Genomic DNA, 27844 nt, shown 5'->3' with positions numbered 1-27844 from the left:
GCTACATGAGTAGCCTTTCACTACTACCCCCAAATACTATGCAAGCAATTCCTTTGAAATAGACATTATTTCCTCTATGAATTCTCTCAATGTCATTATCATCACACTACAGTATCTATATCCACCATGAAATGTTACTGCCAGGGGTATTGAAGCCAATCATTCTGGGCTCCACTTTGAAGTTTTACAGTGACTAGATCAGAGTCTTTAATTATAGTTAATTCAGGGGTTGGGGGTGTGACTCAGTGGTAGACTTGTCTTACACGTGTGAAGCACTGGGTTCAATCCTCAGCACCACATAAAAATAAATAAATAAACAAAGATTTTGTGTCCATCTACAACTAAAAAATATATATATTATAGTTAATTCAGCCACAATAGGCTAAGGCAGGGAGATCACAAGTTCAAGGCCAGCCTGGGAAACTTAGCAAGACTCTATCTCAAAATATAAAGGGCTGAGGATGTGGCTTAGTGGTAGAATACCCCTGATAAAACATCACAAAAAAAAAAAAAAAAGGTTACAGTTAACTGACCACATACATCCAAATAACCTGGGTGTCTTACCAAGATTTCAGATTCCCAAGTCCCATCTATTGAATCAATTTCTGAAATGGAACATGGGAATCTGATGTGCTGCTGGGGATCAGACAGAGGGCCTTGTGCATACTAAGGCAAACACTCTTAACACTGAGCTATACCCAGCCCCTGGAATCTGCATTTTCAATAAACAGCCCTCATGATTCTTATGTACTTGCTCAGGTATAAAAGCTAGGACCAGTTATCTGTAACTCTATGAAAGTACCAAGAACCTTTACAAAATGAGAAAGAATGATAGAAAGACTGGTCTTAAGTTCTTCCCAGGTTAGATGTTTATAGCTCACAGCAAAATACTTTAATTTAGCAAGAAAGAACACATGACCAAGGGAGTTCACCGCTTTGAGCTGTCAGAAAGTATGCCACAGTAATACTCATTAGAGGTAGCTATCTCACAAACATCTTTAAAAAAAAAAAAAAAAAAAAAAAAAACAGAAAGTGTTAACCATAATTGTTAACCACTTCTAGAACAATTCGTAGGCTTTAAAGGATCTGAAAATACGTTGGCAAATCGACAAAATCCAAAGGTTCCTAAAGTTGGCTTAAGAGATACCAAGAGGCTTCAGAAGCATTACTATCAAGAAACTTAGAATTTATAGGGCTTTCAGATCATTCTATTAACAACCCATTTTAGATAAGGGCTTTTAAAAAAATAAATAGATAGATAGATAATAAGTCTTAGTTATATAGGATTCTCATGGATTATAATCTATGAGAAAGGACCCATCCGTTTTATTCTCTAATCTAAATTTAACCTCTACAATGTTTAGCATAGTATTTACTGAATGAAATAAAACAAATGGACCAATCCCAGAGTAAGGTTTGCATTGAGTTCAGTGCTGGTGAATAATAAAGAATGAATCAGGGAAATACGGCTATTGACCAGTAGCCAGGTTTTTCTACACAGATAAAAAAACTTCTTTGGAAAGCAAATTCTAATAGCATTTTGGCTTTGTGCTTTGCTTTATCCTTCAAGTCAAAATTAGAGTTGTCAGACAACCATCTAGACTTAATAGATACACTACAGTGCTGAGATTTCCTGGTCTCACTAGCCCAACAGTTTTTACACCCAACAAAATGAGACAGGACCATCTCAGGAGCCAGCTATATAATTTTAATCTAAAAATTTGGGCATACAGAAAGCATTTTACATAAATTCTCTTGATATTTTTAAGTTATATGACAGGACATAAGGTCTTCAGAAAAATAAAGTCTCTTCCCATAGATCTTAATCCTTGTCATCTGCATGCAGTTAAGTAAAAATCCCTGGTAATCCAACAAGTATCTGCTACCCCAAACAACATTATTTGGTAGGACACCTGACTTTGGGTAGGATGTTATGTTAAACAACTAGCCCAGTCTGCTACATACAGCCTGAGAAGCAAAATAATGGCCCAGTAATCAGTACTTACATACGTGCGCCTTTTAAATCTATATTTTCGTATTTACTAGGATGGTAGTTGGGGTTGCTAGCTTCTAATCTACTCAAAATGATATGTTCAAGAGGGCCATGTACTGCAAGTGGCTTTATTCAATGTTAGTTTTGTTAAATAATGCGCCAGAATCCCAGTGACCAAGGAAGCTATTAACTCTTTATACTTCAGCTTCCTAAATCAGCAATATGTTCCCCATGCTCTACTTCAGCCACATTGAATTTTTTAAGAATCTTTAAAGGGAAAAAAAATTGTTTCACATATAATTAAAAAGAATGTTCTTAGTAAGAGTTGGAACTAAGCTCAAAATAAATTCATCTTGGTATAACCTCCTTCTGGTTGCTCTGTAAAGAAAAAGAACAGATACTTAAGAAAATAGCCAAGATGAAAAGGAGGGAAGAAATGCAGCTCGAAGTGAAGAAATGACACAGACCTCCCACATACACACTTTAAAAACTTTATTCATATAAAAAATTCATTTGTTTTTAAAAGCATTAACAAGAGAGAAAGAAAAAGAAAAAGGTATGGAGCAGAAGACATTTGCCCCTTAGTAGTTTCGGTGGGAAGGTGGAATTTTTGGTTGTCTGGAATTGAATGTTTAGTGTTTTTATAAATGAAAGAGAAAAAAATATATAGTTAAAAGGTCCCCAAAAGCCCATGGCTATTCTATTACCCACACCCCACCGAGAAAAAAGAGCACCAGGAAGAGCAGAGGAGGACAAGAGAAACCAAGAGTGGAGCCAGGTCTGGATGGGGAAATTCCCCTGTGCAGTGTGCTCTGAGGGTCACAGAGAGCAAAAGGCTCCTTTTTTTCAGAAAAGGTGGATGAGAGTGGGAAGAAATGGGAGGAAGGTAAATAAGGAATTTTAATGCATAGGGAAAGGGGTTGGTGGGTTGTGCACTTTTCTCCTACCCCATAGCCTCAATATATAAGGGAAGGGGAAGAGAGGGAATAAGAATTCCAGTTGCATTGAACAGAGTTTTTAGATTAAGGAAAGTAGAAAGCAAATAAGGAAAAGGGTTAAAAAAAAAAAAAAACCCACGTAGCAGCTGATTTCTTTAGCCCAACCTGCTAATATACACTAAAAGTGAGAGGGGCATATTGCAGGGAAGGGAGAATTAGGGAGAAACCTTGTCTTCACTATAATCCCTTCAGATATTATGGTATATCCTGGACAACTAAGGAGTAAGAGTCACACCACTCACCCCTACCAATCTTGCTTTGAGATCCATCAAGATGAGATTTTTACAAAATCCCAATTACATGCTATTGAGCAAAAACCTGCTGTGGCTAAAATCAGAGGCTACGCCAATCCCCAGAATCTTGAGACTCTCTAGGTCACCTCTCCTCTTCTTTCTGCTATTGAGGGCTAATAGTGGGTAAGAAAGCAACAAAATAGAACTTGCAAAATCATGAGAAATGAGACTGCAGAGGCAAAGAAAGGCACATGAAAGGGAGGGAGGAGATGTACCCCAGGCCAAAGGCACAAAGAAGAGGCAAAGCCAGGGGCAATCCCCACCTTATAAGGGTAAAGGGGACAGGAGTTATGTACATCAAGTCCTACAGTTGGCCAACCAATCCAGATAGGAGGCAGGGGAGGACAGGCCTATAGGGTAGGAATAGGAGAAATGGGGTAAGGGTTGGGGGAAGCCAGATTTGAAGCTTCCTGCCAGTTTCAGACTAACCACTTCATGTACATTCCTTCTAGCTCCTCCTAGAGGTTCCTCTTCTTTTCATAAGACATCTTTCTGCTCCTTCTCAACCAGAAAGTCTTCCTTGACATTCTCCTCTTTATACAGCTTCTTGCAAATGGCCAGGACAAGTCAGCAGACTTATCACAGGGTGGGAGAGGAGGTTAAGGACAGCCTCAGTAAGGGGCAGCAGCAGCCCAGGGTTGGCATGAGGCTTACAGAAGAGATGGAGTCAGTAGGTCCTTGATGGCCCCTACCTCAGAGGTGAGGAGAGAAGGATTCTCAATCCCAGTTTTAGAAGGCCTTCACTTAATCGAAGGCCCCTGCCAAGTGGAATGTACCACTGCTGCCAGCCTTCTTTGCTTCATAAATAGCCACTGGAATAAGAGAAGAGCTCGTGCTTCCCATTCTCCAAAAGAAAATTAAAAAGTCCCTTGCCCACCAGGAAAAATAATCTTGATTAAGAATCATCACAATAGCAGGTTGCTGGACATTGCATATACAGAATGTTAACTTCCAATTCTTCCCATGGCTTCCAGTGAAGATTCCCACTGTCTCCCTCCCTACATACAAGGCCAAGAGTTCCAGGGAGAGCTGGCAAAAAGAGCTAATCTGCAGCATTCTCAAGATATGCAAAAAACTGAGTCAGGTTTCTTGGGAGAAACAGGAGGGATTGAGGGGGTGGGGTGAGACAATTAAATTTCACTGGAAGAAGTTGAGTTGATGGAATGAAGGCAGCTGCTTTGGGCTACAAGGGCAGGAGGCAGCCTGGCAGTTGGCACAATAGTCCAGCGAAGAGAGGGAAAAATCATCAGTCCATTTCACCACCAAAAAATAAAAGTACATATATTATAAGCCCAGGTGGAGTAGAGATAGTGGTGCTAAATCTTCTGCTGTGGGGAAAAAAAGAAAAAGATGTTAATAGGGTTGGAAATAAGAAAACCTGAAAAAAGACAATCGAGCAAGTCTAGAAGAAGGAAAGCAGCACATAATGGAGAATCAGATCACCATCTGCACATCCCAGGCTCTTAGGAGGTAATAATCACAAAAGCAGAAGTCCCCAGGCACCACATAGCTGAGACCAGAGTCTCTGCCTGATCACATCAGCAAGATTGGCAAACTGCTGGCACACAGGAACCTCCTTCCTCAAGGACAATCTTGGGGATGACTGGAGGACATACCATGGTGGGGTAAGACACTTGGTCCCCCTTATCATCCAAAACCAACTCATCCAACTCTTCCTCCAGAGATTCCTGCCCCTCGTCCTGCTGTGAACACATGCAATTTGTTAGTATGAGAGTAAAGATAAAAACCTCATGAAGAGTGTGCCAGACCTAAAGAATATTCCAAAATGTGTAAATTCAAACAAACAAGGTAATAGTAAAAGAAGGACAAAACATTCATAACAGGCAGGTACAGAAAGGGTGATGTTTGAGAACAGATCAGTTAGTATTAGTAGTCATCAGTACCACCTTTACAGACTTTCTTCCCCAAACTCAACCAATGCAGAACAATGGCCCAAGGAATCCCAAGATGAGTCAAAACCCTATTTTTTCCTTGAAACTCCTACCCAAAAAAGATGCTAACTTTCTTTGGACTTTTTTTTTTCTATTTCATGAAATGTTCAAGCTTCAAAACAGAATTAGCCTTAGACAGACAAGAGTAAACAGAGGATTTACCATCAAGGGTGTTCCCTTCAATGGCTCCATATCTCCCAGATCCCCAGATCGATCCAGTGTTCTGTTGTGGTCCCCTCTCTCATTCAGTGTGGAATAGTTGTTATCTAGTGAAAAAAGTACACAGAAACGTGATATTCACCTCTAGATATGCAATATATATCAAATAGGAAAGTGTGAATTAGACAGCCCTATTAGGAAATGTCCTGTGCCAAATGATTCTGAAACGCGTTAAACTCTGATGGTCCTGGACTTAAAAGGAACTTGAATATAATGGGGAAGATAATATATATATGAAATACCCAGAGTATGACAAATGATAATAAGGCTAAACTAAAGAAATCTGTCTAGACAAAAGTACTGAGATTAAGAGGAAAAACAGTGATATATACTGTAATAGAAAAGACCTGACAGACAAGAGAACAGAGCTTAAGTTAAGTCTTTGAGGATGAAGAGAATTTAGAAAAGCAAATGGGAAGGGCAATCCTGAATTAGGTATGACATCAGCAAAATATGGAGGAAAAAAAAGAATGAAAAGATAGAACAGCAAAGTAGACCAGGTAGGTTGGAAGACAGTGCATGGAGAGAAGACAGTGACCTCAGAGACTGGAGTCTGACTAAGTCAAGGGATACAAACTTGATTCTGTAGTAACCAGGGAACATATGAAGATTTTCTGAAAACTTCCAAGTAAGTGGAATGTGGAAAAAGTAGATGGATAAAGTTTTACTAAATGTCCTCATATCCTTCCAAATGGAAACAGAAAACAATCAGCCAATGTTTTTATAGGATGATAAATGGTGAGTGTGTAAGAAAACACTACAAAACTGGACATCTCTCCTCATCCCAGTGAAATACTCCACAACCTTAGGCAGGAATTAACCACCTACCTAGTAATTTTGTGTTTGATCCCATATTGCTCATTTGAATTTCTTCCCGATCAGGTTTCTTATCTACATGGAGTCAGAAAGTTATCCAGGTCAAAAACCAACTCTTCAAAATCTACATATATCATAAATTACTCTCTTGGTCTATCCTTCTTCCTTTCCGACAGACTTAAATATAAGACACAATTCAATCTAAGCTAGCAGTTTTTTAAATTACTCGGTCTCAAGGTCTCTCTTTTGCAGTCTTAAAAAAAATTGAGTCCTAAAACATTATGAGGATCCAAAGAATTTTCATTGGTGTGGGTTATATATATATGAATATTTATGGTACTGAGAAATTTTTAAATGTCTATTTCATTTTAAAAAATGAGTTACTACGTGTTACTTCCCCCTGCCCCCCAGTACTGGGGACCATACCCAGGGACTAACACATGCTAGGCAAATGCTCTGCCACTGAGCTTTGCCTCTAGTCCTTTTTTATTTTAAAAGGGTATCTCTAAATTACTTAAGCTGTCCTTGAAATTGGGAACCTCCTGCTTCAGTCTCCAGAGAGGCTGGGATTATAGGAATGCACTACTACACCCACCTACAAATATTTTTAATTAAAAAAAAATCATTGTTTTACTTTTATGTGTATCTCTTCAAAGTTTGGCTTAATAAACGGGAACTGGATTCTCATATCTTTTTCTACATTAAATCTGTTATGTAGTTACTCTGGTTAAGGTTTATTGAAGAAAATCCAGCCTCACATAGATAAGAAGTCAAGAAAGGAAGGAAAACTTTAATAGTCTTTTTAGATAACTATGAACATTTTTCCTTGATAGTGTATGAATATTCAGTAAGTAATAGTTTCTTAAAGTAATGTAGAATATGAAATCAAACTAACAATCCCTTTATATTCTATTAAACTAAAATTATTGGCCTGTCATGTACTTGGAATGTATCAATTACCCATGCATGATTTTAAAGCATCATGGCGCCAGTTCCTTGCAAAATACAAGTTCACAGACCTTCATAAATGTTCCAAATATTAATACTATTTATACATCTATATCTCTCGATCTATCTGGATAGACAGACTGAAAGGCACATTCCTTAATATCACCAAAGATTTTAGTAGAAAAGTATTGGGAAATTACCAGGCTCACAGAGACCAATTCATGTTTTTCAGAGTTATAATCTTCAAAGTTCAGGCACCAAATACTGTCAGTTAAGTGACAAGCTCACTGCATTCCATTTTAAAGAAATGTGTGCCAAATACCTAGGTCTAATTACAATTTGTTGGCCAATTATTTCAAGTAAAATGGTGTTCCATAAAAAAGTGGCTAGTCCAACTAGTAACTCCAACAACAGTACAACTGCTTTGCCTCAAGACAAATGTCTTTTTTTGTGTTTGCAGGGATTGAATGTCATTCTTTGCAGCAGATATGCTTTGTATATACACTATTTCATCAGCACAGAATATTTAAAAGATGTGTATTCAAGGGTAGAAACATACCATTATTTTTTATAGCTCTACTAAGTACATTCTTTTGTAAAGATGGCCTTTCCCCCTCAGCCTTTCCTTCTTCTTCTACCTTGAACCTTCATTCAGTGGTCAGTTTCATAGAAGACATTATGTATATTCAAATAGGAAATCTTGTATTTCCCCTCTTGATCCCTCGCACCACCGCAGTACTGGGTTTCTAACCCAGGGTTGCTCCACACTGAGCTTCATTCCAGCCCTTTTTAATCTTTTTAAGGCAAGGTCTAAGTTGCCAAAGCTGGTCTCAAACTTGGAATGCTCCTGCCTCAGCCTCCCAAGTACCTGGGATCCCAGGCATGTGCCACTAAACCAGCTTTTCCCTCTTGATTCTTTAGTTGAAAAGCCATTAACAACAATATATGACTAAAGCCATGTACTATGGTTTACTACAAAGCCAAATGGTATTTCAATATCACAACCAAAATATCCTAAGGGGTATACTGAGAGCATAAAGATTACTGACATTTTTATTTATATCATTCAGATGGTTCTTTTTTTAAAATATAAGAATGTGGTAATGGGGTCTACAACTTATTCAGTGTGATATCACTGCCCTAAGCTACCAACAATATGCACCACTGCTTCTATGCCATCAAAGCAAATGTTCAACAGCCTCCAGACTTTCAGAGAACAATTCAAGAACCACTCATGGAGGCTAAAGCCAAGAGTCATTAAGAATAATAAGGGTAAAACAAAATATATAATTCATCTCTTCAGAAGAACGTGTTTGTTCACATGGCAAAAGGTTTTAAAAAGTTATAACCCAAAATAATAGTTGCTATCTCTGGGTAGTAGAAATAACTGATTTTCTATTATTTTTCTGGACATCTGTATTTTATAACTTTTCAACAGTAAACATGCATTACTTGACATTATATAGAAATTTAAAGGTAAATAAAACAAAAACCTAGGGTTCACTTTCCAGTGATTTTAAGTTCACAAGCAAAAATAGAAGAAATCACACTCAGGCAAATTGCACGTTTGATTTCTAAAGCTCAGATCTGCCAGCTTGTGCATTACAATTCTGGAGCAAAGCATTATTCCCCTCCCACAAAAGACTAACTCATTCAGAAATAAATATATATCCTATTTCTTAGTCAATAAGCCCATAAAGAATAACAGAAGTGGCTAAAAGAAGATGAGTTTACTCTGTGGGTACTATACCTGATTTTTGGTTCCGGTCAATGAGAGGGAGAGTGCTATCATCATATGAATGACTACTCTGGCTTCTAGAAGCATTGTTTAGATTCACCTGGAGGCAAACAAAATGCCAAGTCATAGAACAGAATGTCTTTATTCTCCAGCCTGCCTCCACCCCACAAAGCAATCTGCCCCGCCCTACCTCCTCCAGAGGCTCTCCTTAAACATGGTTTCCTTCCTCAGCTTTCCATACCCCACCCCACACCCATAGGCCCCAGCCCCTAAGGCACATTTTATCCCACAAAAGATTTAATCCTCTACATTCCTACTTCCAACTCTTAAGAAAAGGTAATGCTTAAGGATTGAATAAATACTCAACATAGTGAAACAATAGGCTTCTATTTGTGTTCCCGAACAGGAAATTTTAAAAGTTTCAAATACTCATACTATCAGAAGGAAACAGTCTCAGAAAATGGTAAACTTGCTCAAAGGGTCAGGGGAGATTTGGAGAAGTCGCCAAGGCCATCATCACCCTTCATCACCACCAGCACTTACTTACTTACTGTTATGACACTGAGGGAGACCAGAGCTATTTCAGCAGCAAATGAGCTATAAGTACCGTTCTTGAGAAGTAAAGCAAATAAGGTCTACTAATTAGAGACTTGGGTCAAAAATAGACTTAGTGTGATGATGAAATAGAAGGGAAAAAAAAAAAGTTTTGGTCTTGAGAGTTACTATACCTGAAAGTCTGATTTCTTCCATCCTTCTTTTTCCAGGGGCTTCCTCAGTTCCTTATATCCCCAGATTGTCTGTAATACAAGTGCTGCTGCTCGAACTTCTTTTTCTGAGCGATTCCTTAAAGTAACACCATATTAAATTTGGATATAAGACCAGGAAAGAAGCTTAGGACATATATTTTCTGGTAACAACGTAAGAATATAAATGCCAAAAAGGGTGAAATCAAATTTTCCAAAACCTATATTCTGTCCCAAAGAGTAAAATACAATATTGTCTGACGTAAGTGTCTATTATCAATTTATGGATCAATATTAAGACAGAAAAAGAATAATGTCTTTTCACGTTTCACATGTAAGGAAGAGGAATAATCTCAGAAAGCAAGAGGGGGACTAGGAATGTGGTTCAGTGAAAAGAATGTCTGACTGGCATGTACAAGACCCAGGGTTCAATCCCTAGCACTGCAAAAAAAAAAAAAAAAGAAAAGAAAAAGAAAAGCTCCTTCCTAGCAACCTCCCTTTCATACTTAAATTCTTCTAGCTGTGGTTTTAAGTATAAGCTTACCCTGATTTGTTGATCAACACTAGCTTCTCAATACCCTGCGTCTCTCGAAGCTTTTTGGCAGCCTCTAAGTTTTCAGCAATAACTTCATTGATGGTGTTCAAAAGAGAGACCACAGTGTCCTCAGAAAAATTCCAAGAGGAGCTCTGTTGCCCTCCAGGCAGATTTTTTACCAAATTAGGAATAGCATGTTTACCTAAAACAGCAGAAGGAAAAAAAGCAGGGAGAAAAGGCAGAGTTAGGCCATAAGGAGCCTTACACTACATTTTATATTGATCAGATCAAGTGGAGATACTGACCATATGAATTTGATTCACTATCCTATAGGATTATCATATCAAAAGGGCAAAGAACATGAAATAACATGAACTCATTGTCCTTCCTTCTCTCATTCTTCAATCACATTAAAACAATGTGAATATTGTACATCAAATATGTTACCCAGTCCTTTCAGATACTCTAATGAAAATAGAATGTCAATACTGTAGTAACTTAACAGAAATGAAGGCATTATGAATTTAAAAGCTCAACAACTCAACAACCTAGGCTCTGCCACTAACTGGCTATATTAACTCTGAGCAAATTACTTAACTTCTATACCCTTAGTTTCCTTATCCTATTTAAAAAAAAAAAAAAAACAGACCTCTATAAAGTGAAGGGGATTAAATGAAAACACAGAAGTATTTAATAATGCCCAGTAACAATGGAGGTGCTCAATAAATAACAGCTATTAACATTCTATTTGTGAAGAGTCATCACTTCTTATCTAAGAACCATTAGACCATGTCCCCTCACCCACCCTAAAATTTATAGACTATTGAGGGCTAGAATCTTTTCCTTAGATGATTTCAATAGATACATTACTAGCACCTATAGGCACTGTGCTAGATGCTGAGGCAACAGCTGGCATTCAACTCCTTACCGATTAACTCCTTATTGCGTGCATCCACAGCCAGATTTCTTAATGCTCCAGATGCAGCTTTCACCACCCGCTCATGTTCATTGGTCAGGAGGTCAGCTATGGCAGAGAGAGCCTTCTCTTGACGCAGAGCAGAGCGGATGTATCGACCATACTAGGCAGCACATGGAAGACAACAGATTATAAATAACAAACTAGCTATATAAATCTTCCCATTTCCAAATCCATTTTGTAAAACATACTCACCGTCCAGCGCCCAGCACACAAGTTCTGGATGGCTCCAGCAGAGGCTTCTAGGATAGCAGGAGTTTTACTCTCCTTAAGGAGTGAGATATATATCCGAACCACCTCTGGCTGAAATAAGAGCTCATAGCCTGTACAAGAAAGAGCAAGAAGGCAGAGGATACTAATCAATACCTACAAACCAGGCTCTGGTGGCAGGAATCCAGCCTTAGTACTCTAGGTAGATGTATTTACCATTACGCTCCCTGAATTCCCTTACTAGTCAACAGCCAACTCAGAGACTTGATTCTTTTCTTTACCCCCCCCCCCTTTGGGTACCAAGATTTGATTCTTAAGAGTAATTAGTCATGGTAAGAAGCAAAAGATATATCAACTCATCATGTTCAACTCCTTTCTCTCCTTACTCCTTGACTCTTCTCCCCCACAGCTTACTTTGGCCTTGGTTCTACCATGAGCTCTCAGAAAACTCATTTAGTTCATTGATAGCAATCAAGGTTCAAGATTTCTCATCTCAAATGAATTATTTCTAATTTAACCCAGTTATTTTTATATCCACGGAGAGCTGTAAACCTTATAGTCATCAATACAATGAGTCCAAAGATGCAAACTATGATAAACAGGATTCTTCTAAGAATAAAGTTTAAGCCTCCAAAACTGAAGTGACCACTTAGGGTAGCTAAGTTTCTGCTATAGCCTACCATCAGAACTTTATCCTATCCTTGAATAACCTGAAGCACTGTCTTAACAAAACAGGTCTTTGTGAATTACTTCTACAATACTATAGATTTTACCAAGATTTTCACTGTCACTTCAAATCTCCAAGTCAGAGAAGAGAGAACCGTACATATGTTGCATAAAGTCTACTATTAGGTTACCAAATACCCTATCTGTGGGCTATGTTTATGAGATCTTTGGAGACTGAGAAGAAAAAAAATAACTTACCTCGAGCAGGGCTTGTTCTTTTAGGGAAGTCCACTGTATCATTTGCTGGATCCTCTGTGGGTTTTTTCCCTGTAGAAATAGGAAAAGGGTATGGGGCAGGGAGAGAATAGGGGTAAAGAATTTTAAAAAGGAAAATTTCACCTGGCACATTTTTCATTCTTCAGTCAGAATCTTTGGATCAGAGATGCATCAAAAGGAACAAAAGAAGGGAAGCCCGCCCAACTTGTCCCAGCAGGGTGCTATGCAGAAACAAGGACAGAAAACAGGCAGCAGATAGATAAAACAAGGATAACCACTCTTGTCACTATTGACCTGAGTTTTGATAAAAAGGACTGCTGCCCAGAAACAGCATGCCAGGATCCACGTGCTCAGAGAGCTGAACTTGTTTCAATGGCTTTCCTCAACTCAATTTTCCTACATGCATCCACAGGGAAGGGTTAGGCAAGGAAATACTAGGGAAGCTAAAACCAAAACATGCAAATTAGAAGTTGTCAAGCTCCTTAAAAGATTCAACTCACCTCTGGAGAACCATTCATCTTCCAATGCGGCACCCAAGGTGTAAAGCAGAGGAGAGATAAAGGAAGAAAATGCAGGAGAAAGATGTCAACAAAAGCATGGTCAAATAAGCAAGAAAGCACAGAGAAGTAAAGAAAAACACAGGAAACAGAAAGGAGGAATGGGAAAGAAGGCCCCAGATTAGTTGAGTTCTCAGTGCCTCAGTCATTCACAGCAATACCACCACCACCACCACCACCACCATCACTACCTCCACCACCACCACAATAAAAGCACACAGCTCAGGGAAAGCAGCGGCAGACCAACAAGACAGTGTTGACCAGAGAGATTCCCAGACTCTTTGCAAATATTCTGTACCTAAAGTTAAGTGTTCCTTCCTCTCCCTGTCCCACATTAAAGAGCAAAGAATGAGGAACTAAGACTCACCTTTGCCCTTCTTGGCCCCAAAGCAACTGGCAGCATGTGGCCCAGTATTGTTGGCAACACTGGGAGGTGCCTCTTGATAACGCTCTGCCTGTGGGATCTCCCGGTGAACTTGATAGGATAAATTCCGAAGGAGGCACACGCAGTTTTCCACAAGCTTAGGGACACAAGATTTAATGAGAGAATTAAATAACTATGGTGATTTTGCAGCAAGTTCCCATGATTTAGGTATTAAAATATCAACCCTCAAAATATAATACAATCCATCATTTCTCAGTATTCCAGTCTTCTCAAACTCCTTGAATTCAGTGGCTTTAGCCAACCCCAAGACTGGATCACTGACTTTCCTACTTGGAAAATGAATAATCTTAGAAGACTACTAGGCAACTTTCATATACATGTAAGGAAAAAAAAATTCCTAAGTTGAACACTCCTTCTTTAGGAAGAAGGTGCTGGGATAGGCATTTTATGTAATGGAAAGCAGGAGTGGGTAGGTTTGCACTACAAGTACTTTGTAGATGCAATGAATGGAATTAATTTACCTTGCTATCTGAATCCTTCTGCCCAATCTCAGCCTGAACAATGAAAATAAGGGCATCAACTAAGCCATCACATTCCCGAAGCTTCCGACGAGCTTCACTTCTCTCTGAGCTTACATTCCTGAAGGGAAACCAGAAAATACTTTAAATGACTCAAATTCAGAAATCCCCCCATTGACTATCCCACAACATCTATAAGCTTCCTCAATACCCTTTTTACTCACTATAGGAAGTAGTGAATATCTATTATAAGCAAGGCATAGCAGTTAAGAAAAAGTTCATTGACAGTCTCTGCTTTCTGAACCTTTATCACCATGTGGGGTATGGGTTAATAATTCAAGATAGAATAGATACTTCTTGAATGGAAGTACAAATATACCACAGAGCAGAGTGTCTGATTTGAAATATAGAAAACTAAGGGAAGAGATACACACACACAAAGCCCAGAACTAGATGATTACCTACACATTGTACGTTCTGAATAAGTGTTTACCAAGTTAGATGAACAGAGTCAAAGAGGCATAAAAGAGATGTTTAAGGGAAAACAAACAAGCCAACAGCAGGTATATGTGGAATATAAGTGAGTAGCAATAAAGGTAAAACAGTTGGAGTTGCAGTATACAATAAAAAGATAGTAGAGGCTGAATAGCAGGTGAAAGAATTTTGACTTTTGCCAAGCAGGTGGTGCACATCTGTAATTCCAGTTACCCAGGAGACTGAGGCACAAGGATCACAAACTCGAGACCAGTCTCAGCAACTTAGTGAGACTCTGTCTCAAAATAAAATAGGCTGGGAATGTAGCTAAGTGGTAGAGCACCCCAGGGTTCAAACACTAGTACAAAAACAAAAAAATCTAAACTTTTCTTTTTAAAGAAATTATATCAATCCTCAAAAATTCAATTTTATATTCTCAAAGCCCCTACTATTACCTAAGGCAGCCAGCTGTGTTGGTGAGCACCGACTCCCACTCAATATGGCGTGGCTTACAATCTTCATTAGGTTCCCTCTCCCAACCAGAATGAGGAATGATCACTTCATCTGTCAAGGCGTGCAGTGCATGGTCCACAATCTCCATTTTGATTGAGTCATGGGATGAGAGATTCCACAGGGTTCCTGGCAGAGACAATTCATAAAAGATAGCTCTCCAACACCCATGATCATATGTTGAAGAATGTCAAGAGAATCCCCTATTGCTCAACTTCTTGGTCTTCCTTAATGATCAAATATCTTGCATTGATATTCAAGCTTTTGTGTGTAACCCGTGGTAAGAAATAAATTTTTTATTTTACAAACATACAGATCATGAAGTAAAGTTCCATAAAAATAGTACTGCCTATAACTAATGCTCACCGATCCACCTATACTGACCTCTTCTACCTCGACTCCTCTGTCATTTGGGGTCACATAATTCTTAGTCGTAGGAAGCTGTCCTGTCTACTGCTGGATGTTTACCACTCCTGGCCTTTACTCACTGGATGCCAATAGCACTCTCTACCCACACTGCAGTTAAAACAAGCAAAAATGTCTCCAACATTGCAAATGTCTTCAGGGAAGAGAGGGGAGAATTTCCTCCAACTAAGAATCAATGGTCTATACATTCTCCTTTTATTTATTTATTTTTTTTTTGGGGGGGGGATATGCAGGCTTGAACCCAGGGACACTCAACTACTAAGCAATATCCCCAGCCCTTTTTATTATAAGACAAGGTCTCACTAAACTGCTTAGGGACTCACTAAGTTGCTCAGGTTGGTCTTGAACTTGCAATCCTTCTGCCTCAGCCTCCTGAGTCACTGGAGATAGAGGCATGCATCACCACACTAGGCATTTTTTTTTTCTTTTCTTTTGCTTGGAATGGTGATTGTGACCCACAAAATTGTGTTCAATTCACACTATCAGATCACAGCTCAGAATCTGAAAAACCACTGTTCTAAATAAAGCAAGGATCACAGCTCAAATGTCTAGATGGGCCTAGCATGTGAGTCAAGACAGGCATACACTTAAATTTCACAATTGGGGATAACTGGCAACTGACATTGAGCTTCCATGTTTGGAAGACAATCTTCTTTGTGACCGTAGTTGATTAGAGATAATCTATAATCAAAAGTTAAAGGACTGGAAACCCCTCTAACTCTCAACTTCTCTAGGGGTAAGAGTCACCCAAACTTAGCACTTCCTGGGGCTTAGAACTTACCAGTAATGACTTCAGTAAGATCCATATCACGAGCCTTTCGGAGCAATCGCACAAGGGCAGGAACACCATCACAATTTTTTATGGCAATCTTGTTATCTTGGTCACGTCCAAAAGAGATATTCTTGAGAGCTCCACATGCTCCAAGGTGCACTTCCTTTTTGGGGTGGTCTAATAATCCCACCAGCACTGGGATGCCCTTGAGCTTCCGCACATCAGTCTTTACCTTGTCATTGCGGTAGCATAAGTGTTGCAAGTATGCAGCTGCATTAGACTTGACAGCATCCAAGCGGAATCCCAGCATGGCGATAACCTCTGGCAGCTCAGGCTGTCTCCAATTGGGAGGTGGGGGGCCTCCCTTGCGAAGGCTATCCAAGCTTGCTAAACTTCCCCGCTCATGCTGGGCCAAAGGAGCCCAATAGTACTGATCTGCTGGTACCTCCTCGCCAATCATGTCTTCATAACTCCTGCAGATTTTTGGAAAAACCAACAGAAAAGAGAAATACATCAAGTAGTTAAGCCTAGCTTACTGGACACTCCTATAACCCCCCAACATTAAGGCAGGATTATCCCCAGCACTGATACACAGATCATATATCTCCTCTGCATTAATAATATGCTAATCAATTTTAATAATTTCAAAGGTACCTTCAATTAAATTAGAGCTACCCTTTTTTCATCAAGTTTGCTGGCTCAGAAAGTAATATTTGGAGAAGTTAATCACACACAAAAAAAGAGAACCAAATCTAGTTACTGAACATGTATTTGAATGATACCTGAAAATTATTAATTTCCAGATAGAGATTAAAATAAATCCTCAGACAACATAGCTAACCAAACTAAATGACTCAGTGTCACAGAAATCATCAAATAAAGCCTGAGAACAGTTCTAACAAGCCCTTAGCTAAACAGGAAATGCGGCATTTACACATAGGGAACAGTTGGTAGAATAAGACCCTTAAACATACTTCATATTTAAGGTTCTCCTTATCCTATTTTGGAAATTATTAAAGAGGGAGGGGCTGATAGAGAAAAATAGAAAAGAACTTCTTGCTACATCATATGAATACCTGTCTTTGGTACTGATAAGGTGTATGTCTTGAAACACTAATTCTCAGTTCATAGCAACATCAGACTTGCTAGTCAACAAATATGGGTTTGGTTTTGTTTTATTACCAGGGATTGAACCTAGGGAGCACTTTATTACTGAACCACATCCCCAGTCCTTTTTTAGGGGAGACAGGATCTTTCTAAATTGTTAAGGCTGGCCTCAAGCTTTTGATCTTTCTGCCTCAGCCTCCCGAGTCACTGGGATTACAGGCATGTGCTATCATACCCAGCTCTCAGAAATATGTTTGTAATGAGTCCCATTCTCCAATTTCTAAATACCTCCAATTTTGTCAAAATCTACTGACCAACACTGTATTTAGGATGCCCAGCCACATAAAACACACAGCAATTCCAGGAAAGAAGTCAGTGGGAAGATAATTCTTCCTGTTTCAGTACTACCAGCAACCACTAGAGGGTGAGTCTGTCACACTATTATTTATTCATAACCACCAGGAAGAGACCATTATCTCTGAACTCATCTCATTCTGCGGCTCCCACAGGAGAGAGGAGAACCTATTGTGTGGAACTCTCACAAATAAGACCTTTGTTTGCTCCACAAAACCACTCCCACTGCCACCAAACACTCAAGGTTAGCTTAAGCTGAAGATCTGCCTCATGGGTGTTAACAACAACCATTCAACAGTGATTCAAAGGCCCAAAGCATTTAGTTAAAAATAAATAAATAAATAAAGGCTATTTCAAAATATCATTGAAACAAAATAAATTGGTTATATTAGCTAAATTTTAAGAGAAGGCAACTAACCTGTACGTGAAGAAAGATTTCCTTTTAGTCCAGGGGTAAAAATACAGCATGTTCACAAATATAGGAAAAAGAACTCAAAGGCTATGCACCAAAATGTTAATTGTAGTTCTTTTTGAATGGATGGTGTGCTTTTCTGGGGTTTTCAGGCTCTGTGTTAAGCACCTTTTAATTTTCTTATTATTTTAAGATAAGCAATTATAAAAAACAATTACCATAACCAAATTTTAGTCACCTGAAGAAATCTTATATTTCCTTCTTTTACAGGCAAAGGATCAAGATTCTTTCACTTTACAAATAACAAAGCTGTGTCCAGAAAGATCAAATGGCTTGCTTGAAGCTACACAACTAGTGGCAGAGGTACAACTAGAACTGAGGTTTTTCAAGTTCAGTGCTTTTTTAACGCTAATCAACTGCTTCACTGTTTAAGTTTGACCTTGTATTACTCTCCTAGGCCTGGAACAGGAAGCAGCAAATGATCTTGATAGTCAAGCAGGTTTCCAAGTCCAGTGCCATCCTGGAACAAACCTAAGAACCAGGCCCCAAACCTTCTCTATGTCAGCTGCTACAGGGATAGCACAAAATGGCCTAGCCACCCACACCCACCTGGGTCCAATCACTCTTTACTAATGAGGAAGTCAGAAAAGCAGACAACACCCTGGGCAGACTGCTGCTATCTACCCCTGCTCTAGGTTGCACCAGCTGAAGTCTGGTGCCCCTTCAGGAATAAAAGGTGAGTCACATGGGAGTTGGATTAGCTAAAACACCTGAAAGGTAAATGATTCAGGCTTAGATAATGGGGCCTCTACCCCTGTTCCCAACCAAGTTCAGTTCACTATTAACCAACGCTCCCTATACATGAGGAAAGTAAGCACCAAGGCATTTGGCTTTAGAAGGTCATGACCCATACACAGAAATTCAGTAACAGCTGCCAAAGCACCCTCACCATCAAGAAAACCTTAAACTTTTCCTTCTTTTCATGTCTCTTTGTCTGGAAAACACAGTCCCTAATTTATTCTGAAGCAAGATTTGCAGCCCACAGGCCAAACCTGTCTTCATACCACCCAAGAACTAAATATTTTTTATATTTTTAGAGGCTTGCTTTTTAAAACAAAAAACATCTAACAAAGATAACATAGAACCCACAAAGCCTAAAGTAGGTCCTCTGTAAAGGTCTCCCAATCCCACTCTAAAGCATTCTCGAGGCAACAAGGGAAAGTGTCTACTAAACATCAATCAGTCTACTTTCATTTCACCCAGAATTCCCATGGAAAAGTCTGATCCCTAAAGGTTCTTAAAAGTAGAAAGAAAAGCCAGCTCTTTCCCCCATCTTGGAAAGACCCTTTCCTTTTACTCTTGCCTACCTGAGGCGGCGGCGAGGGTCAGAGGGTGTCCCAGTTCGACGGGCAGTGCCATAATCAGACATCATACCGTAATCCAGGTCATCATAGCCCATACTACGCTGGTCATCTTCTAACCCGTAAGGCTCTGGGTGAAAGCGGTGCAGATCCACACTGCTCCCCCCTACCCGAACCTGGGGCTGTGGCCCATAGACATCCTGTCTACTAGGTGCCCTGTAGCCTTCCATGCTGGGCCTATATCGTTCCTCAATGCGAGTCACCCGGGATAGACTGCCATAGTTGTCACTGCCACCTGGATAGCCATCTTCATAGTGGCGGCTATAACCATCAGGAGGGTAGTGGAAGTTCCTCGGAAGGGTAGCAGTGCCTGCTTGGCCCACATAAGGACCAGGTCCACCGTTGCCATTCTTGCGGAAGTCACGACCCAAAGTCTGGATATAGTTGTTCGAAACTGATGAGGCATCCACAGGCAGCCCGTCTGGTCCCACAGGGACTGGCTGTACCGTCCGTGTTGTCACTGTCTTCACTACTTTCTTGACCTTCAATTAAGGAATGGGGGGAAAAAAAACTACTGAGGGAAATAAGTGATACAAGCTTACTTCCAGACCACTCCAAGAAAAGAAGCAAACCCTAATCTCTAGGCCACTACACTAGAAATGCCTATACCATCTACCTTTCTTCCCATCCTATACATCTGAGCAAGAAAACTGCTCTGGCAATTACTGCTTCTCGGAGAAGCTCCTACAGACCTTGACATGCCCTCTCTCTTCCTAATCCATCAGATTTTCCCATATCACTTTTCCATGTGAAGAGAGATCACTTTCTTTTTGGCATAAGTACATATTAGTGATCCTTCCTTCACCCTAATTAAGTTCTTTTTTTTTTTTTTAAAGATAGAGTGAGAGAGAGAGAGAGAGAGAGAGAGAGAGAGAGAGGGAGAGAGAGAGGAGAGAGAGAGAATTTTTAATATTTATTTTTTTTTAGTTCTCGGCGGACACAACATCTTTGTTTGTATGTGGTGCTGGAGGATCGAACCTGGGCTGCACGCATGCCAGGCGAGCGCGCTACCGCTTGAGCCACATCCCCAGCCCCCTAATTAAGTTCTTAATCTCTCCCCTAATACAAACTACAGAAAGACTTCTTCTATTTTCTATTAATGAGACCTTATGCAAATCTCAGCTTACTGTGGTCTCTGTGCGCCGGGTGGTCCCATCATCTGAGGTCTCCACAGAGACAACAGACATGGCTCCTTCAGGGTCCTCCTCTGTGTAAGTCTCCACAATCTGCCCTGGCTCTTGCATCCTGGGGATGGTGCTATATAGAAGATGACTGTGATCCTATATGGAAAAGAGGAAAAGAAAGAAAATACTATTAAACCATGTGTTATTAAGAACCCATCCTAGTAAGAAGCAGAAGGGTGAGGACTATTCATCCATCTTTTATAGACCTCAAGATTTTTAAAGAGAGGTGACTGTTACCTTTCAAACTTGTACAAAAGTAAATATAATTTTCCCATTCTAGTCATTTAACTAATATGTACCAAGCTAAACAGCTGATAGCCATATTGACACCAACTGACAAAGGTAGCAGATTTATCTTCCCAATTCTGGTCATCTATGGTTATCTAAATGAATATGAACTATGTTAATGGGCCATATATACATCTGAGTGATCTCTCAAAACGGGCTCATCCAATAAATACAGAACGTTTTTTATTAGGAGGGATTGATCCCAGGGGCGCTTAACCACTGAGCAACACTCCCAGCCCTTTATTAAGAATTTTATTGGGGCTGGGGATGTGGCTCAAGTGGTATCGCGCTCGCCTGGCATGCGTGCGGCCCGGGTTCGAACCTCAGCACCACATACCAACAAAGATGTTGTGTTCGCCGGCTGAGAACTAAAATAAATAAATAAATATTTAAAAAAAAAAAAAAAAGAATTTTATTTAGAGACAGGGTCCCACTCAGTTGCTTAGTCCCTAAATTGCTAAGGCTGGCTTTGATCCTCCTGCCTCAGCCTTCAGAGTCAACTGGGATTATAGGCGTGCACCACCACGCCCACTCCCCATCCCCCCCAAAACAAAGAACTTTTAGGATAAAACAGAAAATCCCTAGAAGACCAATCATTTGACTGACTTTATATTACTCTAAGGTAAGCCAGAAGGCTTCTAAGACCAACCAGATTTTAGGTAGGATTTTCTGCAAAGTAGAATTATGCCCTCCCTAAAATAGGAATGTAGTACCTGGGATCACATAAGAGGGACAGGGAGGTAGTAATAAAGATCAATAGCCATTAATATTCATTTCAAAACAAAGCTACATATATACTTTGTAGCTCCACCTTTTTACTTTCCTAAATGAAAGAAACTAATTGATGGGTGTTTACAATGTGCCAGACACTTTATGAATTACCATGATGCTCCTATAAGCTGAAGAAGTAAAATGATATGAATGAAACAACCCAGACTTGAGCCAAAAGAATTACCTGGGGTCCGTTGAGTTTCAAATCTGAAAACTTCTGTCTCTCAAGGTCAGCATCGCCCACAAACCGGCCGTTCTGAAACATAGCCCATGAAAAGACAATTCATTTTGTGGCCTTCCTTTACTCTATCAAACATAAATGTCTTTTTCCCAAACAGGAAAAGGGCTTTCAAGAAGATGTTTGTGGCCTGAAATCCTTGTGTCAGTACTCATAAAATAACCATATTACTTCTTAGCTTAGAACTTTCCTCAAAGTTGGAATCAGGCCTGCAACTCTGGCAGACCGGGTCTTTGGTACATAAAAACCTAAGCTCCATGAGGGCAGAAGGGGGTTTGGGGGTCAGTTTTATTTAAGGTAGCATTCCTAGTGCCTTACGCAGTGCCTGATACATTATAAGCATTCAAAAACTATTTGCTGAAATAAAGAATGTTTTGGAAAAGTTTCCCTACATGCAACCTTTTTGAAAATCCCTGAGAATATAAGGAAAATTGAAAAGGCTAATTTAGGGGATTTCCAAAAGTCTTCATTATTGTTCCCTTCATGCTCTGCTACCATTGGAAACTCCCATTCCATACAGCTTTTTAAAGAAAGATGTAAGTCTCCCTTTCCAAGTATGAAGAATATAGGTACCCCAATTCCCCTCCAAGAATACTAAATCCTCAACATCTTTATCATCAATTATTACAACTACAGAACACATTCCAAAATGTCAATCTTAAATTGTTCTGTCTTAAATAGCAGGAAATAATCTAATGACATTATACCACATAGAAATATATATTTCCCTGCTCCTCTTTCAATAGAGAACACGGTGAGATCCGGCCACCTTAGGAAACTCTTCTCCCACCCAACTCCCCTTACATGAAGAGTATAATGCTGAGGGAGAGGAAGTTAAACATTACTTTCAGGAAGAAGGAAAGGTGTGGTTTCATTGCTGAGCAGAAGTTAAAAATAAGAGAGCAAGAGAAAGAAACCACATACTAAATCCTGGAATTCCCCACCACCTCCAAGCCTGAGTCGTCTTTTATATATATATATATATATATATATCTCATCCCTAGCCCTCTACTCTGGCTCCTAGAAAAAAATAGTAACATTGCAAATATACAGCCTCCTTCAAATTCCTGATTATCCACAACTGGAATTCTGTCCTCTAGCTGCAAGGTTCCTCAATAGGTGGGACCTTTTCTATCTTAAAAATTAAATAATCAATAAAAAGGACTGTCAAGGCATGAGGACTATTTTGGTTTCCATCCAGAGATGCAGTCTATCAAGCAATGCCCTCCGCCCCCCCCCACACACACACCCTCAGACAGATTACGTCACAGCAAAGTCAGACTAGATAAACCAAAGGAAACACAAGATACTTCTCACTTCTAACACCAACTCTCCAAAGTCACATCAGAAAGTCAGCCAACAAGAGACCACTGGCTCCTGTGGTTATTTGGGTTAAACAGCAGAATGAAGCTCCCTCTCCAATTCTAACCAACAGAATTAACAATAACCCCTTCCTCCAAGACATGATTTATACAGCCAACAAAAAAGAGGCCACAAAGGCAATATGGAACAGGAATATACAATTTATGGATACAGTCACACCTTCTGAGAACAGAGTGTTCCCTGAAAGGACTGAATGAAGCTGGGAGTACAAGATGCCCAACTTCCCCAACCAATATGTGCCCATTTACTTTCTTGAATTTTTGATGCCAAGAAAAAAATAATCAGAGAAAACAAGTAATTTGACTATAGCCCCAAACTATACTATCTGCCACGGCATCCCAACCCAGAAAACCCACTCCAACAAAACAAGAAGTCAGATGATGCTTCTAGAGATAAGTCCACCCAACTCAGCACAGCAGCAATATTTCTTATTTCTTAATCAGTATTTAACACCTCTGGAAAAGTTCAAAATGAAGCATGGGCATTGGATAGCCCATCACCGAGGGTAAAGTAGCTTCCCAATAAGGATTTTACCCTCTCCATGACCATGCCAAAGTCCTACCTGCTGGTCTGATGGAGAGAGGGGTTACCTGATGCCGGCGTGTGAGGGTGCCGTTGGCCATGAGTGGGTTGGCATCCTGTGGTGAGACCCGGACGCGTTCCAGTTGCGCCGAGACGTGGCGCCGTTCCTCCTCCAGCGCCCGGGTCAGCTTCTCAAACTGGGCCTCTTGTTCCTTCACAGAGGCCAAGATGCTGGCGGTCGACTCCACCTCTGAGTCGTCCATGAAGGTAAGGGGCAGAGCCGTGGCAGGGCAGGGTAAAAAGGAAGGTGGATCACAGAGGGAGGAGGAAGGAGGGAGAAGGCCCCCCTCACTTCTCACTATCGGGAAAGGATAAGAGAGAGGAGAGAAAAGATCACAGGTCAGAGAAGACAGATGAATTATTAATCCCAGAGCCAAAGATGCCCTCTCGTGGTTTTACTACAATGCAGAAAGCAAGCCACCACCAAGCCCGGGGCCCATCACCAGTGTCTACTCAAGCAGAGTCCTTTGCCCACTACCCTCCTCAACAGCCCACCAAAAGTACCTACTGAAAGGAAAGTGGTGACTAGATCTGTCAGTAGGAGAAGGAGAATGTGACTAAATGTGGTAATCATGGCATGAGATTAAAATTAGATTCTTTTTCCCTGGAAAAACTTGCTAGTATCAATTTAATGAAAGTTTTAACTGCATGGTACAGACAAGCACTCACTGTCCTTCAGGGCCAAGCCACTTCTAAAACAAGGCAGTACAGATTTTACTTAACCTCTCTCAAATCTGTTACTGATACTGCTATAGTAGGGGCAAAATATACTAAATTAATATGCTAAATTAAAATCCCAACTAAGAAATGTAAATTGGAAAAAAAATACCTCCCCCTCATCAAAGGTGGAAAGACAAAATTAAGTCCTCCATGTTTGATACATTTATGGATGGGTCTTTCTAGCTTCCAAACTATACTACAATACTGAGGGCAAAATGTGCCTTAACTGAGACGAGATAGTAATAGAAGCACAAAACATAATCTATGGGGGGTGGGGGGACACTATTTCCTAGGACTTTTACCTCTTTGGGGAATAGGAAAAGGAGCAGTAGGCTCAAACTCTTAAAAAGTACACCTTGAAGTAGTTCATATTCTAACTCCTAAATGTCAAAGGCTAGAACTTCCTATGACTCTATAATCTTACAGAAAGCTCTAAACAGATTATCTTTTTACCACTTTACTTGTTCCAACTCGGAACAAATACCCAAGTATCTACATGGTTTATGTGTGCTAATTATACAATAAATGATAATATATCCTTATTATATAACAGCAAGTTGGCCAATAAATCAAGAAGCATTGTAGTCATACTGCTGTACCTAGTTGATTGTCACTATGGGTGACCTTATGGCCAGTCCAAAAGGCAGGTTGGAGGTAATCTCCCCTACTCTCCATTCTCTCATTAACCCCCTACCCTCGTGGAAAAAAGCCACTTAAAAATATTTATTTATTCTTAATAAATGTGATTTTAATACACACCTGTTAAGAGAAGGATCGTAATTGATTGTTTTAACACAGAGAACAGCCCAGTCTAGATTCAAAAAAATCATGGAAGAAGCATCCCAGCCACCACAGCAAGGAGGAAGCAGGATAGAGAGAGCTGCAGAAATATTTGAAAGAAAAATGGAAATGAGAGGAAAATAAAATATGCCCAATGCATAAATACAAGAGAATCAAGGGGAAGTTTGAGGAATGAAAGGCATTAATTTAAAATGATTTGGATGGGGAGGTTGAGGCAAGAAGATCCAAAGTTCAAGGCCAGCCTCAACAACTTAGAGAGGTCCTAAGCAACTTAGCAAGACTTTGTCTCAAAAAAGAAAAAGGAAAGGGCTGGGGATATTGCTCAGTGGTTAAACACCCCTGGGCTCAATATCAAAAAATAAATATATACGTTGTGTGTGTGTGTTTGTATGTGTGTGTGTGTGTGTGTGTACTGAATGGATGAACTGTAATTGCTTAATGTGACCAATGCCCTTTAGACTTTGCTGTGTTCAGATATCTGGGCTTTGAATGTAGTTTTCATTAAAATATGGACTCTATTGTCCTATCAAGAGTTCCTCTATTTGCACCTCTATACAGAATCAAGAACTGTTTATAATATGGATAAAAACCCGTTTATCCCTTGTTCCCAGCAATCAAATTGGGGGGAAAATTCCTGTTGGAATGCCCTTCCCCCTTCTTTTCACCCCTAAGGCAGAAACCTCAAAGCCCAGTTCCAGCATGCCCACAAAGACATTGAGAAACCAATGCAATAGTAGCAGTGGGGAAGACAAGTGGAGACTAGCCTAGACTGAATCTTTTGCTTAGGTTCTGTTTCCCACGCTCCCCAGAGCCCCACCGAGCACAAAGGATTGGGCCTACTTGCCTTAGAGTGTATGCAGCACTCAGCAAGCAAGAGTCCCCAGAGAAAACTGATAAACAGGTGCCCAAAACTCTTGAATTAATTCATTCCCTAAATCAGAAAGTATACTGCCCCCCCACCCAGATATGAACTCCCACAACCACTTATCAACTCCTGTTCTTCCTTTGAGTCCAAAGCCCATTGCCACTTTCTCACATTCCCACCCTACATTTTAACAGGCCACTCAAAGGTCTTTCTTATAATAAGTATCCTTATCATTAAAAACTGTTCCCTTTCCATCTCTATTTCTTCATTTTAAACACTTGCCCTTATCCGCTATGTACAATGACCTATGAACTTCCACACCAAGAAGACTCCACATAAGAGAGATTCTTCCAGTTACTGAGCTTGAAGGGCGCCTGCAGTGCAGTTACCACTCTGGCAACCTCCGCCCTGTAATCTTCCTTGCTAATAAAAGCCCAAACAACCACTACTTGGGGCATACAGAGACAACACTCCCTGCTGCAGAAATTGTTTGTTATCCTGCCATAAATGGCTACTTTTTGCCCCCACAACTTAAACTCAGAAAAAGGGAGTTAGGAAGATAGGAAAAAGGTAGGTCAGAAAGCAGTGTCTGGAGAAACATTAGCTTCTCCCATCTTCATAATTTTAAAGCTGACCAAATTGAAGAGGACAGTAGAGCTGGTAGGAAGAGGAGGTCAGATTCCTAGGTCTAAAAGCAGAAAATGTTTCTGCTTGAAGAGGGCAGAAGCAAAGGCTATGTTGGACAGAATACAACTCAGAAGACCAGTCCCAGTCCTCACTCTGCCACTTGCCAACAATGGCAGTTAAGTCCCTGCCACACTCATCTGTACAATGCCAGTATCACCAGCCCAATGTAACTCAAGAGCTGCTGTGCAGATTCGGTGAGATAACTGTTATACAAATGTGAGGTACTAAGTTGTTTCAAGAGTTAGTTTCTGTCTTCCAATTACATTACTTCATGCTACTATCTCAGCTCCAAACTATTTTGTGAAGTAGTAGATTAAATTAACAATTAAGATCATAGCTGAGGCTACCTAGCAGTGACCTACATCAGTAATCCCACTGGCTCAGGAGGCTGAGGCAGGAGGGCTGCAAGTTCAAGAGCAGCCTCTGCAACTTTGTGAGACACTGTCTCAATTAAAAAATGAAAAGGGCCAGGAAGGTAGCTCAATAGTAAAGCACCTCTGGTTCAATCTCTAGTACCCAAACAATGGATTACCCTACTCAATTTTAGAGGTCTCACCTAGGCCAGTGTTTCTGGGACAGAGGGCATTCTCTAGTGCCTGGCACTCATTACAGCATTACAAATCTATTAATACCAAGTTTTTTATTCTCTATTCAAGGCCTTACCAGTATTATTACAAAGGAAAAAAGGGAATGTGAAAAGAACTAACAATTGCTGAATGCTTCACACTTATTATCCTGGCAATCCTAATAGTAACCACAAGGAACTAAGTTTGATTGCAAATTAGAAAACAGACTCAGGTGAAGAAATTGCCCAAGTCCCCATAGTTAATAGCAAATTTTGAATTTAAACCCATGTCTCTGCCATTCCCAAGCCTACATTCTCTTTCTACACCACGCTGCCAAGTCCAAAAAGATATGCAGTATAAGATACATGAGTGAGGGCTGGGGTTGTGGCTCAGTGGTAGAGTGCTTGCCTAACATGTGTAAGGCCCTGGGTTCAATCTTCAGCACCACATGAATAAAAAA

At 40.1% G+C, this 27844-nt stretch overlaps 1 protein-coding gene across 13 annotated transcripts in view; it reads right to left on the bottom strand.

The window, feature by feature from the left end:
• Window positions 1-2470: 2470 nt before the first annotated feature.
• The window catches only part of CTNND1 (catenin delta 1), a 50923-nt gene continuing 25549 nt past the window's right edge, over window positions 2471-27844 (bottom strand). For 3 of the 13 annotated variants that reach the window (XM_081275102.1, XM_081275103.1, XM_081275104.1), the window contains 19 exons: window positions 25225-25345; window positions 23754-24043; window positions 21727-21798; window positions 20427-20579; window positions 19246-19781; window positions 16015-16478; window positions 14753-14936; window positions 13827-13944; window positions 13288-13441; window positions 12864-12881; window positions 12346-12414; window positions 11407-11534; window positions 11164-11314; window positions 10245-10437; window positions 9686-9800; window positions 8970-9057; window positions 6284-6346; window positions 5399-5502; window positions 2471-4612 (listed from right to left, as the gene is read on the bottom strand). In XM_081275102.1, coding sequence (XP_081131228.1) covers window positions 4601-4612; window positions 5399-5502; window positions 6284-6346; window positions 8970-9057; window positions 9686-9800; window positions 10245-10437; window positions 11164-11314; window positions 11407-11534; window positions 12346-12414; window positions 12864-12881; window positions 13288-13441; window positions 13827-13944; window positions 14753-14936; window positions 16015-16478; window positions 19246-19781; window positions 20427-20579; window positions 21727-21798; window positions 23754-23948 — 2817 coding nt within the window. In that variant the 5' untranslated portion in view covers window positions 23949-24043; window positions 25225-25345 and the 3' untranslated portion in view covers window positions 2471-4600. Of the gene's footprint in view, window positions 4613-4652; window positions 4988-5398; window positions 5503-6283; window positions 6347-8969; window positions 9058-9685; window positions 9801-10244; window positions 10438-11163; window positions 11315-11406; window positions 11535-12345; window positions 12415-12863; window positions 12882-13287; window positions 13442-13826; window positions 13945-14752; window positions 14937-16014; window positions 16479-19245; window positions 19782-20426; window positions 20580-21726; window positions 21799-23753; window positions 24044-25224; window positions 25346-27844 lie in introns of those variants that run through there. The other 10 variants (XM_081275105.1, XM_081275106.1, XM_081275097.1 and 7 more) reach the window with 8 other exon arrangements.

The sequence above is a fragment of the Spermophilus citellus genome (assembly GCF_964194105.1).
Source record: "Spermophilus citellus genome assembly, chromosome: 2".
Classification (NCBI taxonomy): Eukaryota; Metazoa; Chordata; class Mammalia; order Rodentia; family Sciuridae; genus Spermophilus; species Spermophilus citellus.
Note: the sequence above shows the minus strand (reverse complement) of the source record. Positions and strands in the feature narration are given on the sequence as shown.